The sequence below is a fragment of the Bos taurus genome, chromosome 22 (genome assembly GCF_002263795.3).
Source record: "Bos taurus isolate L1 Dominette 01449 registration number 42190680 breed Hereford chromosome 22, ARS-UCD2.0, whole genome shotgun sequence".
Lineage (NCBI taxonomy): Eukaryota > Metazoa > Chordata > Mammalia > Artiodactyla > Bovidae > Bos > Bos taurus.
The window spans coordinates 29,858,992-29,878,624 of NC_037349.1; the positions used below are offsets into that span (position 1 = coordinate 29,858,992).

Here is a 19,633-nt window from a genome sequence, read left to right on the forward strand (position 1 = left end):
GCGTAAGGCGCCTCAGGCTGGCATCCGGAGCTTGGCGATCTCATTTCGCTTTAGCATCATCCTGAACTGCTCTGCCTGAAGCTGGCGCGATGTTAAAGGGAAGAAATGAATGCGAGGAAAATCAGAGAGCAGAGGGTAGGGAACAGATGTGAGCAGAAAGGGAGGACAGTCCTTGAAAGAAATAAATTGGACTCCCACAGCTAGAAGGACAAATCCCTCAGTGTCGTCAGGGATGTGGGATGAGGGGTAATTTTGCCCTCCCTTTGTTCTTTGCCCCTTGTTTTCCACGTTTCCAGGTTGTTTGTTTGATGTCTGTCTTTTCTGTTCAGTTACTGGACCCTAAGGACAAACCAAGTGGCTGTAGGTGGCATACAGAAATTAATACATTGAGCGGCTTTTGGCTCCTCCCTTGCTCCCCCGGTGTGTCCACAGCGCCCAGCACCTTAGTAGGCACTCCCTAGACATCTGGAGAGCAAATGAGCTGCAAGTTTGCAGCGCTGAGTACGTGGAGCTGGGGAAACCAGGACAGCAGAGGGGGTATCTCTGACCAAAAAAGACGTGCGGGCGCGTGCGGAAGGCAGCCGCGGCGCGAGGCAAGTGGCTGGCCGCGAGCCAAGGGGCTGGCCGCGAGCCGGGCGCCGCGCGGGGGGCGCTGCCTGCGTAGCGCCCCGAGTGGGGGCGCCCGGGACCACGGCGACACGTGCGCGGCAGGGACGCGAGCAGTCCGTGCCGCGAGCGGAGCCGGGGCAGGGGGGTGGGCGCGGGGGTGTGCCCGCGCCATGCCCCCCGCGCGTGCGGCCGGCCGGGCGGCTGCGTGAGTCACGGCGGGGCTCGCCTTTATAACCGCCGGCAGGATCGCGTGAGTGGCCCGCCCGGCGCTCTGCGTTCTGCGCTCCAGCCCGTGCGTCCCCAACGGCCCCCCAACAGCCGCCCAGGCCCGAGGGCGCCATGAGAAGCCCGCGCTGCGCCCGCCTGCTGCTCCTACTGCTGCTGCCTCCGCTGCTGCTCACACCTCCCGCCGGCGACGCCGCGGTCATCACCGGGGTAAGCGGCCGGGCGCACCTGTCCACCCGGGATGCGCGCCCTCCTCGTGCCGCCGGGTCGTGGGGGCGGGAACCCAGGGGGAGACGGCGTGGGGACAGCGACCGGGAGGTGGGGGCACGGGAGGGTTATCCTGGACCGGGACACCTGCCCCACTCGCCCCTTGGAGCACTTGGAGGATGCCCTGATCCCTAAGCAGCGGGCGGCCAGGACATCGGGCGCTCCCTGGAAGAAGTGCCCACGGTCGCTCCCCACCACCTTCTCACGCTCGCCTGCCCCTCTGTCCTCGCGTTTGGTCTTTTTTCCTCTTAAGTTGAAAGAAGTTGCCTTTGGCAGTTTTCTCGAGCACTTTGCCCCAGCTTTTCCAGCCTCTGTCCTTAAAATTTAAGTGCTTTAAAATGTAAAGGGGCAAGACCAGTACCCCCAGATCCTGGGAGACTTAATTCTGCGGTTGAGGAGTTTGCTCCCCAAAGCATTCTCTGCAAAATCCCTTTGAAATAACTTGGTTCAAGGTCATAAGTGCACTTTTGAAAAGCAACGTGGGTCCTTTCTTCTCAGTTCCAGCGTTCTTCATTTTTCCCCCCCAACGTCCTGAGCTTCTCCTTGTAAAAGTTTTCCGTTTCCTGTTCCTGATAAACGCACCTACAGTGCTTTGGCTTAGTTATGGAGTAGGTGATCCTGTAGATGTTTCAGTTTAGAGAGATGTCATCATTTGTGGAAGTAGGAACTAGTTCAGTTCTCTCCTAGGTCCACCAACAATTTTCTTTGTGTGGATCCGAAGGATAACTTTACAGCACAAAATGAAAATGTCTACTTTATGCCAACAATGCAGAATCGCTACCATTTCCTGATTGTTCAACTCTAATAAGTCTGAAAGTATTTTACACCCCCATTAAATTATTTCAAATATCTAAGTTCACATAATAGGGTTTAGAGAAAAAAGTTTTATGTTTGAAATGATAGTACACAGATAATGAAATACCATTTAAATTTAAGGGAACTGTCGTTGTCTTGACAAAATTCAGCACTATTGTCTCCATATGCTTATAGCACATTGAAAGTCCTTGTATTATAACAGTATTTGGTTACAACCAATAGATATTTGGGTTATGGCCAAGAGATACTTAATAAGTATTGTGATATTTATTAGTATAGTTTGTAGAGATTTTTACAGATATAGATGTATTTGAATAGCTTTGTCAGTCCATGTGGTTGAAAAAAAGTTTTTACAAGTCTTTCTAATACATGAGAATTGAAATCTGATTGGTTTTCCCTCATCTTCCCCTGCTGGCTCTTTAAATTTCTGCTAATCCTCTGAGCCCCAAATTCCTTTGTAATATAAGTATCTTTTTGTTCCATTCACAAGACAACACCAGTTGAATAGATTTGCAGTGGGTTAAAGATGAAGGGCATTAAGAAACAGCTGTCTAATTAAAAATATATAAACCCATGCAAGTCTTTATAAGTATTTCCAAGAACTGAAACTTTTTTATTACAAAGTGAAATTTTATCACATTGAATGTTTATCTGTTAAAATTTAAACTGGCTATATGCGATTATATGTGTTGTTTTTCTTGTTGCAAAACAGTGCTAGAAAATAAAAGGATCTTTAAAAATTTCTCTAAAACAGCATGGCAGTAAATAAATATAGTTATGTTTCCATGACAGGAACCATCTGGAGTCAAATGAAAAACCTAGTAACTTATCTAGATATGTCATCTCTAGGATGTTTAAAATCCAAGTGATTGAAATTTAAGAGATTTTGGCTGGATTTTGATTGTCTTATTAAAAGAGCTAGTGGGGCTTCAGAATTCCTGGTGTTAAGAATCTGTTGAAATAAAATATTGCCTAAAACCTCCATCTTAAATATTTACTTTTTGGGGAGTAGTAATGTGGTTATTTTTGAATTGATTTATATGTCCACATAGATTTGTTAAAACTGTATTGAAAAAGATCGTACAGTGAACATCTCATTTATGGAATGTAATGGCTACGTATGTGTGATTTCTGATGTTCAGATAAAAACTGGAAAAATGGAACTGTTTGTATATTTTCCTATAAATGTCTAAACACCCCAAGATGAAAATTACAGTTTTTATCCAATACTAAATAGCCCAAGAAAAAATTCTAATGGGGGAAATAAAACAATAAAGCTGATCACTTTAATGAAAAAATAATGAGTATCCCCATATATTTGTCTTTTGCGAAATTATAGCTTCTCCAAAACTAAGAACTCTGAAGAAGTATCTTAGTTATTTGCATTAAATCTGCGCTTAAATTTGTCTAAATTATAGATTTCTTAGCTTCTTACATATATAGTATAGGATGTTCTCACCTTAACACTAACAAAACAGATTACTGAACACCATTCAAACAAAGCATCCTATTTATGGATGGTTCTAGGAAAGAACCATAGTTCTTTGGATCTACTTTTATGCAAATAAGTTTACACTTCATTATTTACTTCTGTTTAGTCAAGTGAGGAAATTCCTCCATAGCTGATTCTTTGATTATATGTATTTACAATTTTTATATTAGGAACAAGTGTCTTGAGTATTCACTGTTGATAATTGAATCTTTCACTTGCATTTCTAAATCTGATGGATCTCAGAATAGTTTCATTAATCTTATATTGTACACATATGTATACCCTAAGCCAATAATTTCCTTTTTTGCAGGTTACTCACCTAAAAAAAAAAAGAGTAACATAAGGCAAAAGTCTTGGTCTGGCCATTCTCAGCCTATGAAATTTCTTTCTTTCAAAAGGAAATGGTGAAAATCAAGTCAGAGGTGTGAGAAACGTTAAATCTCATGAACCAAAATGCAAATATTTGAAAGAGAAAAGGAGTTATACTTTTAAATTTACATCGGTATCTTTACGGATCTGGAGCATTTCATGATAGATTTAGAGACCATTTAAATCTCTTTTTTAAATTGGGCCCACTTTATTCTACCGTTAATAGTTATAAAATCTTGTGATTCAATTTATGTAGTTCCTAATGGCCACGTATGGTAAAAGACCAATATAAACTTCAAGTTCAAAGCTGTTTCATCCATAAAGCACTAGAAAAAGAGAGCTGATTTTTTAAAAAAGTATTGGGGTTTATAATTTTCATACTCTGTGGGCCATTATTTAGGCTTTTTTTTTTCACCAAGTGGGAAAATCTCTGATCAGATTTTATTGTAAATATGTTCAAATAAATGATTACAGTTTTTATAAACATGCAAGATTATTAAAATCATAGCTGTGAGATATTAAAAGAGCTTTTTTTTTTTTACTGCTAATTTTAGCCTGAGTCATTCTGATTATCTTTATCTGTTTGCTTATCACATTTCAGGCCTGCGACAGGGACCCCCAGTGTGGTGGAGGCATGTGCTGTGCTGTTAGTCTCTGGGTTAAGAGCATACGGATTTGCACACCGATGGGCAAAGTGGGAGACAGTTGCCATCCGATGACTCGTAAAGTTAGTATATATGTGTTCTTGTTGGTTTTCTTACATTTCAGTTACTCAACTCCAAGCAAGGCCTCTATGACATGAAATGTGCTAGAAATTGGAAATCAGAGAAGATGAAGTGGAAAACCTCTTCCATTCTCCTCTCCATTTCCATCTGAGAGAACTGTATTCTTACCATCCTTATTTAACTAATCATTTACATATCTTCATTCTCATGGCATTAGAAACATTTCATAAAAATAATTTGAAATACCGAATTTTGCTTAACAGTTTTAGGATATAAATATATATTACTTTTGGATATATGAATGTATTTTATATCCTAAAAGACCATTTATGTATATATATTACCATTTATATACATATATGTGTGTATATATAAAATACTGTGTATACTTCTTTGCTGAAATCAGACCTACTGAAAAGGCAGAAGCACATAAGTTTGTGCTTTGGGTTTTGTAGAAAATGATCCATGGGTTTTGTAGAAAATGATCCACTTGTATTTTAACTTGAAAGTCCTACATTTTGACTCTCTCCACAGGATGCAATGTTCACAACCCTGGAGATTCATGATGTTTACCTTTCCAGTTTATTTTCCTCTCTAACAGCTCCATATCACAATGACCTAAACACCATTTTTGGAAAGTTATTGACAGGAAGTGGCAGGAGTGACGGCAGTATCGGATGGGGCTGCAGAGGTTGTGTCCTCAGGTGTTGCAGACCCTCCTGTCTGCAGGGGCCAGAGAGCTGTGTAGGACTTCCAGAAGTGGGTGGGTGGCAGGTAGGAGGGAGCAGAGAAGTTTGTGGAACCTGGAGAATCCGTGTCCTTCAGATACAAAGCGTGTGAAACCCAGTATGGTTCCAGCCAAATCCCCAGGGGTGCCAGGCTGCAGGTGCCTTGCTCTTCTTGTGCCGTTAGTACATCCTCACTTACCAGCAGCTACATGGGGTCCAGGGTGCAGGGGTGGGTGGGGAGCGGCGTGTGTGTGCTTGAGGACGTGTCCCAGGCCTGGGGCTTGTTGGAGGTGAGTTCAGTCCTCTGCAGTGTTCTCTCTCTACCCATCACATCCTCTAAAAACAGGTTAAATGTTCTCAAAGCAAACTGAATTCTGCCTTCTGCTTTCTTTTCCCCACATGTGGCTTAGGGTTTAAAACTGAAATGGAGCCAAATATCTTTCCCATACTCCACAGTCACAGATAACAGCTAAGGTTTTGACTCTATCTGAATGAAATAAGAAAATTGGGGTTTCGCTCAATGTGCTGTAGTGGGAACCCTGGTTGTTTAGACCCATCTGAAGATGACCTTGGGCTCTCCTGTGGTTTCCTTGAGAAACACTTCCTGTTGCATTGGTACCATTCCTCACCATGGTTTGACCGCTTGAGCCGGTACTGTCGTTTGTAAGCATGATATGCACCTTTTATTCCCGGCCATTTTGAGACAGGAAAGGTTTCAAAACCGTTAGTTGTCTGGCTCTGTGCCAAACCACTAACCCCATTCCCCTTGGTGGGGGTGGGGGTGGAGGGTGAAACCTGCCCAGCCGCCTTTGGCATCGGTCTCAGTTTTTTTCATCAGCCTTATCCAACACGAGCCATCTTTTGTCCATGGGAGTCGCTGTTGCTTAAAAGTTGACTCTTAATTCACTGTTCTTTCATAATTAGTTGTCTTTGTACATTGTTAGTATAACCTCCGCTACCCCAGCTGGTTTGCTAAAACAAGTCAAGAATGACACATTCTGGGTAACTATTTTTGTACAAATAGCAGTACTAGTTGCTACTTGTATGCCATGGTGTACCAGATCCTCGATATGATGCTAATTGTCGTGGATGTGTTTCTCATTTAATACAAGTCTGTGAAGTAAGGTTTGGTTTTCTCCCATCCTCTGTACAACATTCAGCCTCCCAGGGGCTCAGTATGTGGCTGAGGTCCCAAGGCGATAGGTCAGAGAACAGGCTCTGGATTTTGCTCTGTCCATCACTCCATTGGCATCTACTTCAGTGAAAGCTGTGGTCATGTTTAATTTGAACTTTTTTTTCAGTGCAATTAACCCAGATGGGTTTGTGTAGGGAAGATGTTCCCTGAGATGACACAGAATAGTCCAGAGTTGAAATCTGTCTCATCTTGTAGTTCTGATGAGGTTTCCAAATGTTGAGATATTTTGACAAGAGAACCAGATTCTATTTTCCTGGTTCCTATAGTTTCTAGTTCAGGTTTAGTGCGAAGTCAGTTTTGAAAGAAAACAAAATCATTCTCCTGCCATAAACCCAGGAGCATCTCTGTGCTGTGCTTTTAATCACACTGTTGATAATAAAGTCTATGATAACAGATTATAGTTTTCATAGTAAAATTAAGTGATAAAAGAACGGAAAGTACTGAAAAAGTAAGATGTTAACGTCAGATCTGAACTTACCCCCATTCAGATAACCACTTGAACCATGTTTTTAGACCTCAATATTACAGCTGTTCATATTGGTTATTTTACTGTCTTGAAAATACATTTTCATAGGTCATTTCAATAACCTAGTTCTTGTTCCAGAGTTGTTACTTGTTCTGAGTGAAATTAACTTATCCTGATGAAAACCTAGTTCTTCCAGAGTATCTTTCAGCTATACTCTATTCAAAACAACTTAAAAAAAAAAACAACCCATTTTAAAATAAATATGTCCTGGTGAGACTCTACTCTAAAGTTTTACAGTTGATTAGTAGATGGTAAAAATATAGATGGATGCTGTATAAAAGTTCTTTTAAATGTGATGTGTTCATTACTTTCCCCCCTCCACTTTCTTTTTGCCTTCTAAAAAAAAATAGATTAACTCTGATTGTGGTCACAGGGACTGGTGTATTAGAAGCACAAGACTATGAATAGGTGAGGACTATACCTGCTCTAATTTTAAACTTTCTATTCTGGTTTGGCTTAGACATTAGCCACCGATATTTATTTTGATAAAGTGAACAGTATTTGATGAATGAAATTAAGACCTATAGGTAGAAACTATTGAATTCATTTTACTATTTTGTTTCTGATGTATCAATTAGACAGTTTAGACACTCCTAGGCTACAATTTTGTAAAGTTTTTAACTTCACATTTGATCATTCAAAAATAGAATAAAATATAAGTCTACTTGAAAGGAATAGGATGCATGCTTTCTAAACACATTTTTAGGCAGATGGTAGTTATAACGTATTGATTTTTCTTTAACAACTCGTTTTTAATAATTAAGAGTGCATTATTAAATCACGTATCTACTGGGAATACTTTGCTGTTTATTGCTTTCTCCAGTTTAAGAAACACTAGTTTCTATTGGTACCCACACTTTTATTAACAGAGCTTACAAAGACTAGTCATGTCCATCCTATGCTATTTACTCATGGGCTTTAGAAGTTTAAAATTATGTGATGAGTACTTTTATTGCTTATTATTTTATTAAAATATTAAATTTAATCTATATTTCCTTCAAAAAATTAATCTTATTTTTAAATTTTGCTCTGTTTTTTATGTTAACACTTTTTTAGCACTTGCTTTGGTTTTTTATTTTTGTTTTTGAGCTGCACTTTAAAACTTGACTAATCCATTCTCCTTTTCTGAAGAACATGATTTCCAGTTGACAAGAGGACTTCTGAGCCCGGCTCTTCTGACAGTTTAGACTGGATGGCTCCTCGTTGTGGGGGTGGCCCTGGGCATTGCAGTGTGTTTACTAGCGGCCCTAGTCTCTACCCGCTAGGTGCCGTAGCACCCCATCCCAGTGGTGACCTCCAACATGGCCTCTAGATGTCCCCCCAGGCGTTGCAGGGGGCTGGAATCACGCCGGGTGCGCACCACTGTCTAATGCGTCTTTTACTTAGCCTATCAAGACACAGCACAGGAGATGCAGCATCTTCACCTCCTAGGGAACTCATCAGCTACCCAAGCACACAACTTCTTTTGCCGTCATCCACACAGGTGCTGGTGGCTGCCACACATGATTGCCAGGATGTGTGTGTGTCAGGGGGCCCTTTGACCTGCAGAAACTACCACTCTTATTTCTTGCATATCTTTTATGCCCCTCTAGTCCCAGAGACTCAAGGTTCCCCAACTCAAGTCCAGTTCCGTACAACCAAGGAGGCTGGCCCACCATTCCCTGTTTTTTCTTTATTTTTTCTGGGGACACAGTGCAGTGGGAGGCCCAGGTCTGTGTTGGATCCACTTGAGTCAGCACAGGCCCCAGGTTAACATGATGCTCACAGGAGGGGAACAGATCAATAATTATATATTTAGGGTTCTGGGAATATATGTACTGTGTCAAGTTGCTTCAGTCGTGTCTGACTTTTCGCGACATTATGACTGTAGCCTGCCATCTTCCTCATTCATGGGATTCTCTAGGCAAGAACACTGGAGTGGGTTGCCATTTCCTTCTCCAGGGGATCTTCCCCATCCAGGGCTTGAACCCACACCTCTTACATCTCCTGCACTGGCGGGCAGATTCTTTACCAGTAGTGCCACCTGGGAAACCATGAGAATATATGCCTATTACCAAAAGAAAAAAAAATTAAAAGAAACCATACAGTGGCACTCATCAGACCTATTGAAACCAGAAACTGTGGATGTATGGGACTTGTCATTTTTATTTTATGCACTCATACCATTTGAATGTTTTTGAACTATATACTTCTATTGATAAAGTGGTAAGAAAACTGGTTTTATTAAGGAAAAAAATTATTGGGCCAGTGCTTTTTATGTCACGTGACTCAGCTTTTCTTCAAGTATCCCATTGTGTTCCCTTCTTTAACACAGTTGACTCTGTTTTGAGAGAGAGCACAAATAATATTTTGGTTTTATATCAGCGCTGTTTTCTCTTTAAAAATGCTGCAGATGTGTTGGGCATCATGCCTTCTCAAGAGTGCTGAAGGTTCTGCCTTGGTAACTCCTAGAATTTGCTGATTGGAAATCTACAGTATTAGAAACATTGGCTTGAGTGCATAGTTGATTCTAAAGTAAAGCGTCACGTTGGTACTGAATGATTAGCTCCTTGGCTGTATTAATACATCTAAAGATGCATCTTCTGTGCACACTTTCTTGTGCTTGTGTGACTGTCAGACAGCTACTAGGCTTGCCATACATGAATGTAGAAATAGCAGTGAATGGGCCAGACAAGAAATTGGCAGGTATCTATGGGGTGTTCACCATGTCAGAAATCGTAGTGTGTGTGATTGAGAGCACGTAGATGGAGGAGAAAACTGCTACAGGCTTGTCCAGTGTAGAAAAGCTCGGGTGAGGGAGGGAGAAACACAGGCTGAATCTTGAAAAAGGATAAAAATAAGAAAAGGGCACCCAGGTATAAAGGGACCTGCCAGTTTAATCATTGTGTTAAATTGAGTTGCAGCAAATGTAGGTTGATGTTTACACGGTCATGATGCCCTGGGTAAGAAAAAGAATAATAGACATTTTTGAAGGTTTCACAAAAACACATGACCTTGAGAACACATTGCCAGGGCCCTTCCTAGACCCTGGAGGGACTCTGCATAAGCAAGAGCCTTTGGTTTCTGAGTTTGGTGGCATTGATCAGTGCCAGGCAGAGGAATTTAGGACAAAGGTGGAGCCGCAGGAGCTGAGAAGGTCACCTTTTTACCCCTCAGGGAGGTCACAGCCTATGGTGGGATTGGGGTAGAAGACAAGCATTTGACACATATATTTTTGAGTGTGTCCTTTGTACCAGGCTGAGTGTTAATGCACTCAAAACTAAAAGATTCCCTTTTCTTCTCAGGGCCTGGAATCTGGGCCTGGTGGTATTTGGAAGAAGATGGAGATGGGTTTGACTGTGACATGTCCCTTTTGTGGCTTGATGACCTCGGTCAGCTGTGTTGCTTCATCTCAAGAGGAAGCCACTTAGCTTGTGTCACAGGGAGACAGAAATCTGGCACCCAGCTTTAGCATGACACTCAGACATCATGCCTTGCTGTGGCCTGGCCTGCGGCAGGCTGCCGGTGCGAGTCATTTTTCTTTCCTGCTGCTTTTGCTGCTGAGAACCCACGTGGCAGACCCAAGGGTGACCACAGTGTCGAGGTGCACAGAGCGTCAGACTGAAGCCTGGGATGCGTAGTAGCTGAAACTGTCTTACTGAGTAGCTGTCGTTGATATGACCCTCCATTGCTGGGCGGAGACCTTTCTTGTTTGATTCATCGCTGTATCCTCAGTACCTGAAACAGGGCCTGATGTGCTGGTGACACGCAGTTGGAGTCTGTTGAACGAATGAACAGGAGACACCTGATTGGTGTTCTCCACGTGTAACAGTTTGACATGCTTGTTACAGGTAGCACTCACCCTTTCCAGGCTCCTGTTCCTTGCCACCTGTGTTTGTTCCTCAGCCTCGGCACTGTGGACATTTGAGAACAGATAACTCTGACATGGGAAAGGTCCCCTGAGTTGTAGGATGTTTAGCAACATCCTTGGCCTCTATCCACCAGATGCCCCCTCCCTGCACTGTGACACACAAAACTGCCTCTCTGGACATTGCCAGCCGTCTCCTGGGGGCAGCATCACCCCAGACTGAGAACCGCTGGTTCATGCAGTAGTTTGGGGCTCAGCGAAAGGAATCTCTCAAAATCTCTAGGCCAAAGTCATGAGTTATTATGTCTCATGCCATCCACTTGTAATTGTCCAAGCCATTCCTGCTGCCCCCACCTCCTCTGATATATTCTCAGTGGCAACAAATGAGCCGGCCTTCCATGGACCCTTTGACACACACAGTGACAGAACCATTCTAGCCCGTGTCTGCATGGGACCGATGGCCATGTGCCCCCATGGAGACACTGCCCTTTGAACCTCAAAAGTAATGCTCTCACAAAAGGACAGAGGAACTGGGATGGTCCTGCCTGTTCACCACGTGCCACCCCCACCTGCCTACTCTTCCCTTGGTATTTATTGATCTCAACCATCTCCCTGGCCCTTCCAGAACCATTTTGGAAATGGAAGGCAGGAAAGAAGAAAGAGGAAGAGAAGAAGAAAGAAAAAGGTAAGGAGCACATGAGCATGGTAGCATCCAAAGATAATGCCCAGAATAATTAGCCTTGACCATTGCTGAACACCCATAGAATTGGATCCATCCAATCAGTTCAACCTGAAAATAAGGTTAGAATGGTTCTGCCACTGTCTGCAGACAGCCTTTTGTTCAGCCTTTTGTTTGATGCAGAAAGAAATGATTTCGAAGGCATCTGGAAGATGCATCTCAAGATTTTCTTGTACGGATAGATCACTCTTGTGGGGCAGTCTCTTTTGGTGGAATAGGAAATGTGCTAGCATGATACCAAAGGAAGCATTTGAGCTGGGAGGCAGGAAGGATGCATTTCTGTGCCGCATGTCAGCTGTGGACGGATCCCCTGACGGCATGAGATTGCAGTAGCTGTCCTCTCTCACATTACCCTCAATTGGGTAATTTGCCATCTCATTTCATTATCCTCAACCACTTGCAGGCCTACAGTTAAACTTTCTCCCTATCCCTTGCAAAGCAGGCAGATTCTCAAGGGGGCACCATTCCTATGGGAAGAAGGGTGGGTTTTGCTCTTTGCCTCTAGAAAGCATACATGTTTTGTGAGTCCTTCACTTGCCCCTGGCACAGAGAACGACCACACCAGTTGCTAGTTGACCCTCCTCAACCTAGCTTCACCCAGGTTCAAGCAGGTTCTTAGAAACAGCAACCGAACTGTGCTTGGTTCGGTTTGGTTGAACTGTGCTTGGTTCGGTTTGGTTGAACTGTGCTTGGTTCAAGCTTCACCCAAGTTCAGGTGAAGTCACCCAAGCACTGAACTGTGCTTGGTTCAGTTCGGTTCGAACTGTGCTTGGTTCAAGCTTCACCCAAGTTCAGGTGAAGTCACCCAAGCACTGAACTTCAGGAAGTCACCCAAGCACCGAACTGTGCTTGGTTCAGTTTGGTTGAACTGTGCTTGGTTCGGTTCGGTTGAACTGTGCTTGGCTCAAGCTTCACCGAAATGTGCTTGGTTCAGTTCGGTTTAGTTCGAGTACCGAACTGTGCTTGGTTCAGTTCGGTTCCAACTGTGCTTGGTTCAAGCTTCACCCAAGTTCAGGTGAAGTCACCCAAGCACTGAACTTCAGGAAGTCACCCAAGCACCGAACTGTGCTTGGTTCAGTTTGGTTGAACTGTGCTTGGTTCGGTTCGGTTGAACTGTGCTTGGCTCAAGCTTCACCGAAATGTGCTTGGTTCAGTTCGGTTTAGTTCGAGCACCGAACTGTGCTTGGTTCAGTTTGGTTGAACTGTGCTTGGTTCAAGTTTCACCCAGGTTCAAGCAGGTTCTTAGAAACGGCAACCAAACTGTGCTTGGGGTGAGAGCAGCCTTTTGCTGCTGGCTCTCCCGCCTGGGGTTTGCTCTGTTGCATTGCTGCAAATTGGGCTGCCTCTTTCCCTGATTTTGTTGGCTTGCAGGATCTCAGTTCCCTGACCAGGGATTGAACCCAGGCCATGGCAGTGAAATCACCAAATCTTAACCACTAGACTGCCAGGGAACTCGCTCACGTCTTTGCACAAATGTATGAATTTATACATTTCTCATCATCAGTGAATTTTTATTTGCTTATTGTACGCATGTGGTCGTGCCCAAAAAATTATGTTCTCTTCAAGGAGCTTCAGTAGCAGGACACTCTAAAAAAGAATTATATGAGAAAAAGTAAAAGACAATGTAGCTTGCTGTTTAAATGCTTGGTCCTTCAGGTCCACTTGTCAGCCAAGCTTCAAGTTCTGGATATGTGACCTCAGGCAAGTTCCTAACCTCTCTGTGCTTTTGTCTCTCATCTATCAGATGGGTGTGATTAAAGTGTTTGCCATCTTCACAGAGTGGTTGGAAGGCTACAAAAGGATAATACATGAAAGTAGTTGCTGTTGTTTGAGGAATAGTTAATATTTAATAAACACTAACTTCTATTCAAAGAAATTCCTTAAGAATAGTTTTTTCCTTTTTAACATTTCCTGCTCTAACTCGGTTTTCTTTTTTATTTTAGGTTCCATTTCTTGGGCGGAGAATGCATCACACGTGTCCATGCCTGCCTGGCTTGGCCTGTTCACGGACTTCGTTTAACCGATACACATGTTTAGCCCAGAAGTAATCACTTTAGAGGAGACGCTTTAAATGTGAACAGCCACACAATGTCTGTAAAGCCTGTTCACCTGTGATTGTGTCAAACAGATAATATGCCAGAAAGAAATGCTATTGCTTCCTTAGTTCTCTAAGTCACATTTCCTTCTTTGATTTTTAAATGATGTTGCACTTTTTTTTTTTTTTTTTTTGATTGAAAGGGGATTTACATTTTGAATAGAAACATAAAGTGCAGGACATTATGGAACAGTTCTCATTTCCCTGTTTGTTTTTTCATTTGGCTTTTTTTTTTTTTAATGCCAATAACTCACCCATTTTCGCAGAAGTGCAGAGAATACAAATCTGTTATTTTGTTACAGAAATTTTTTTCCCCTAAACATACCCTGTCCCCAGCCCTGTCCCACCACACACACACACACACACACACCACTTGGGTCTCTTTCCTTCATTCCCCAATGAGTTTTAAGACTCTCATTTTATTGTTTGGCATTTCCCTCCCTGACCCTCTAGCATTTTAAAGTGAGGATCCATATCCTTGAGCTTGCTGGCAGAATCACTGATGAGAATCAAGCTTTTTTGCCTGATACTTAAACAGTGGAAATAATGTGTAGTTGAACCAGATACCCTAAACTTCTCTTATAGGGAGTAGAGACGGGCTGCTCCTGAACTTTGAACCTGCTTATGTAAGTGGGTGCCAGGTCTACGGTTGACCAGTGTAAGGACAGAGAGAATGGGAAGTCAAATTAGTCTAGATTTATAGATTTGGGATTTTTTTTTTTTTAAAAAAGACATTTCCAGTACAATACTACATTTATTTCTTTTTCTTTTTATAAGGATTTTTTTTTAACAAAAGTCTCCTAGTTAGAGATGTTCCAGAAAATGTCACTTGAAGAAGATGTATTGATTTTAATCTGGCATAACACTAGTTACCATGTTAGAATCAATATTAAGTTGTCACTTAAACTTTATCTGTAACCCAAAGGTCTGTTGTAATGGATTGCCTGACACCCTGTCATTTGTACGTACCACTATTGCTGTGTAAAAATTCTGTATCAGAATGACAGTACTGTATATCATTTGATTTATTTTTAATATTATATCCTTATTTTTGTCACAGTTGTCAGTTTTTATTACAAGCGGATTTCTATATAGCCCATATTAAAAAAATGGGTAAAGACTCCAGAGTTGGTAATATAGTCCTAACAGAGTGTACATTTTCCTTTTGCATACAGGAACGTTCTGTTTGCATGAGTTTTATGGTAGTACAAAAATAATGTATAAATCGGTGAGGTTTGGGGGAATGAAGGAAAATTATGACATGCATAACTGTAATCAAAATGGACTCATGGCATTTCACTGTCTTGATTCAGCAAATAGTAATGGGTGCTGACCATAAGTGGTTAGGCAGGGTGCTAGGTCCTGGCCTATGGCGATGCCTTGAAAAAAACCCAGCAAGTATTGTAAATGGATTCAAATTTGCAAATAAACAACTTCTGAAATGTGTTTAACTGACTAAAGTGGCCATGCCAACCGACTAACCCACAAAAAGTAGTTGTTCACTGTATAGTTATTTATTCAGCCAGGACTTACAGTTGCATATTATATATAACTTTTCCCCTGGGGTAAGTTTTGCTATAAGTGTATTGAATTTTGCTGTACTTAGTACCATACTTGGTCGTAGAAGGATTATTTTTGGTTCAGGTTAGTTTGCGTTCAAGAAACATTCCTTGGTGAGTTTGCCGGGGGAAAAAAGTCTTCAAGTTGAATTATGGGTAATTTTGCTCAATTTTGCTCAGTGCTGTTTTCACATAATGTTCAACACATCCTTTTAATAAGTGGTGAAAACTTGATTGGGTCAATCATCTGTTTTCCCCCAGGTTAAAAGACATGTAGCTTTTATAAAAGTTTGCTTTTATATACAACTTGATATTTTAAATCAATACCTAAAAACTTAGACTGCGTATACACAGCCAAGAGAATATTATGTGAATTGGGTGTACAAAACTTAGAACTGTACCTACTGATGCACTACCATTCAAAGAAAAACAGAGCTTTGTCATTTGTTACCTCTCTCGTTGGTTATTATTTTTATTGAGGAGTGTGCTCTTCTATTTGGTTATTACTTTTTAACTTGTTACCAGCACTTATCAAACAGTTGTTGTAAAAAGCTTGTGGTCGTGTTTCCTGGACAGTTTTTAAAATAATTGTGTGCAAAGCACTCAAAGCTTTGCTCTGTAAAGATGGTATGGTGGTGCTGTTTCTTCCAGTCCCTAGGACAAGCTCTCATGGAAGTTGGAACTTCATAGGCCAGAATTTCTAAAAGTAAGGCAAAGTGAGAATTTATGCAAGAAAACCTAAGTCAACAATCTAGTCTGATATAAATTTTGTGAGTGGATTCCATTCTTTCTAAGGTAGAAATAGATTTTATGGCAGAAGCTACTGACCAAACTCAAGTGGATCTTTGGATTTCTTGGCAAAGAAATCCATTGACTTTCATGAAAACGGTTCAGCCTTTTTCTTAAGAGCAGCACTTTTTAAAAATTTTATTTTAATTGGAGGCTAATTACTTTGCAATATTGTAGTGGGTTTTGCCACACATTGACATGAATCAGCCATGGGTGTACATGTGTTCCCCATCCTGAACCCCCCTCCCACCTCCCTCCCCATCCCATCCCTCAGGGTCATCCCAGTGCACCAGCTCTGAGCAGCTTGTCTCATGGATTGAACCTGGATTGGCAATCTGTTTCACATATGATAATGTACATGTTTCAATGCTATTCTCTCAAATCATCCCACCCTCTCCCTCTCCCACAGAGTCCAAAGACTGTTCTATACATCTGTGTCTCTTTTGCTGTCTTGCATATGGGGTCATTGTTACCATCTTTCTAAATTCCATATATATGTGTTATTATACTGTATTGGTGTTTTTGTTCTGATTTACTTCACTCTCTATAATAGGCTCCAGTTTCATCCACCTCATTAGAACTGATTCAAATGTATTCTTTTTAATGGCTGAGTAATATTCCATTGTGTATATGTACCATAGCTTTCTTATCCATTCGTCCGCCGATGGACATCTAGGTTGCTTCCATGTCCTGGCTATTGTAAACAATGCTGCAATGAACATTGGGGTACACATGTCTAACTGTAGAAACGTTTGTGCCAGAAGTGTTCCCCTACAAATCCTCTCATCTAACTGAAGACATCTTCCTTTCCAGCATTCAGTGTAGCCTTTTGTGGGAACTTTAGCAACCCAAATTAGTGATAGATGAAACACATAAACTTTATTCTTCCTTGGTTCTAACATCAGAAATCTCAGCCTGGCGCTCTTCTTACTTCATTTTTTAGAAGATTATAAAGTCGGGGGCCATTTTCAGGTTAAAAGCAGGATGTTTTTGCTATGCAATGAAGGTTACTGTCTAAAATTGACTAGCAACCTTTTATGATCTTTCTGTTTCAACCTATTGCATGTATTTCAGGTAATATCCTCAGAATTAATCTTTTTTTCATCCTTTGGTCCCTTCTGATTTGTTAATTCTCAGTACTCCCTTTGCATTAAAAAGAATTGCTTTTGTTCTAGTATTTTTTTAACGTGTCCCCAAGATGATAATCCGGAGAAGGCAATGGAATCCCACTCCAGTACTCTTGCCTGGAAAATCCCATGGACGGAAGAGCCTGGTGGGCTGCAGTCCATGGGGTCACTGGGAATCGGACACAACTGAGCGACTTCACTTTCACTTTTCACTTTCCTGCATTGGAGAAGGAAATGGCAACCCACTCCAGTGTTCTTGCCTGGAGAATCCCAGGGACAGGGGAGCCTGGTGGGCTGCCATCCATGGGGTTGCACAGAGTCGGACACAACTAAAGTGACTTAGCAGCAGCAGCAGCAGCAAGATAATAATCTTTAACAGCATAACTCTTAAAGTGTATTTTCCCCTATGTCCCCCCCACCATTTTCAGAGTATACATTTCCCCAGGTTAGAGGCGCTAATTAGTGTACTGTTCTTAAGGCACCATTCTCATTTTCCATCATCTACCATCCACCATTTGGAGATTCCAATTTGACATGTCTAAAATTGGAATGAGGTCTGGATGTTAGGATTATGTTTTTAAAGGTACTCATTTCCTTCTAAGGTGCACCCATGGCTGAGGGCCACTGACAAAGCATAAAGGAATATGTTTCTGTAGAAAAGCTACTGCTTCACTAATGCTGCTTTATGAGATGCCTGTCTAATTAGAAGCCACACGTGTAGCTTTTGTCTTTGTCTTTTCTTGCAACCCTCAAGAGTAGTTATGATCTCCAGACATAAATGAATGCATTTTCTTTTTCCTGTCCACCCCTCCCATATACTACTTCTAGAGGGAAGTTTGCAGAAGGGTCCCCCTGGAGCACTTTAGTGTCAGTTACATAGATCGTTGGAGGAGTCAATTCAAAGTTCCTTAGAATAAGATTAGGGAAGCAGGCCTGGGTCCAGCCTAGCTGGTCCCTTGGCTTTCCTGCGGACACTGTGGTGGGGTGTGGGGCCCCAGCTTCTCTCTCTTACTCTTTAAACGCACCCTCCCAGGTGACTCAGCTTTTGAACCTCCAAGCAGACACTCCCGTCTACCTGTCCACTTGCCCATACATCCCAGGATTCTATTTTACTGGGCCCCTAAATCATCACAATGCTTTAGAAAGTCCAGTATTGCAGCAAACTGTAACTAATCGCTCACTCTAGTAAGCATATCAATCAAACATAGGTATATCACAAAAGATTGAAAGCAAGAACGTGAAAAATCATGGTACGAGCATGATTTCTGATGATAGAATGCACTGGTTTACCTGTATTGTATACATAAAGAGCATGCATCTTTGTGTCCACAGGGGATTTTCATCCTTAACGAAGTGTGAATCGTGCCAGCCAGGCAAAACCACGGCCTGATCCTTGGAGCTGCGACTGAGAAGAATAGTTCCAGGCATTTTCTTACTGTAACCCAGAGTTTCTCAACCTTGACACTTCTGACTTTCTGGGTCAGTTGAGTTTTTGTTGTGGAGCTGTCCAGCGCATTATGGAATGTTTAGAGGCACCCCTGGTTCCTGTCCTACTAGCTGATGGTAGTTCCCCTGAGTTGTGACACCCAAAAGTGTCTCTGGATATCAGCAAATGTCCCCAGGGGTTAGGGGCCAGGGTAGATTGTCTACCTGTGAGAACCATTGGTTTATCCTGAAGATATTTTGTATCTGCTTGTATAAGGTTTTGTTTCAGTACTGTACAAAATTTGAAATGACAGTATTAAAAAAAAAAAAGTTAAGCCTCCCAGTGGGGTTTTACAAAATTGGTATTCTAAAAATTAAAAAGAAAAAGCCTATCATTTTGCATTCAAAGTCATGGAGAGGTAAACATTTCGTAACTTAAACAGTGTGTATACTGTTTAAAGAAATACCAGTTTTAGGTCAGCTCTTCATTTTACTGTGTTTCAAGGAAGACATTTTTATATTAAGTCACTCTTTAAAGCTTGAGGGGAAGGGCTCAGGTAAGATAATTTGAGATGTAACATTTCACATCTTCAGAGTGCACAAACTTCCACATTGTTGGAATCCACTTTTTTCTCATCTTTTTGAGAGAAATAATTTATGAAAAATATTTTTGTAGCAGAAACTCAGTGCTTCCCAGGTAGCACTATTGGTAAAGAACCCACCTGGATCAGGAAGAACCCCTGGGGCAGGGCATGACAACCCACTCCAGTATTCTTGCTGGAGAATCCCATAGACAGAGGAGCCTGGTGGAGCTATAGTCCATAGGATTGCAAAGAGTCGGACACAACTGAAGTGACTTAGCAAGCAGAAACTCTCAAAAACTGTATAGGGCGTATTGGAGAAAATTGTGTTTTATTAAAGGTAGGTCTGAATAGCCTTTGAGAAGTTTCACAAGTGGAGTTTTCTCAGTGCAACTTGGAACAGGTCTGTCACAGGTCTGTCCCTATGGACAAGGCTGAAGTTGACATGAGTGTATGTGGTTCATTCTTCAAAGCAAACAAGCAAAACAATCACTTTTTATTATGGAATTTCTTAAGCAT

The 19,633-nt window shown here is 41.9% G+C and overlaps 1 protein-coding gene across 4 annotated transcripts in view; it reads left to right on the forward strand.

The window, feature by feature from the left end:
• The first annotated feature begins 677 nt into the window (after positions 1–677).
• Positions 678–19,633, forward strand: part of PROK2 (prokineticin 2) — a 28,005-nt gene continuing 9,049 nt past the window's right edge. The window contains exons 1-5 of one of the 4 annotated variants that reach the window (XR_009492257.1): positions 678–1,044; positions 4,380–4,505; positions 11,425–11,484; positions 13,482–13,628; positions 18,441–18,587. Coding sequence is in view for 2 of the 4 variants with exons in the window: in NM_199445.1 (NP_955516.1) it covers positions 949–1,044; positions 4,380–4,505; positions 11,425–11,484; positions 13,482–13,586 (387 nt within the window). In the remaining 2 variants the exon portion in view is untranslated. 4 annotated transcript variants of the gene reach the window in all.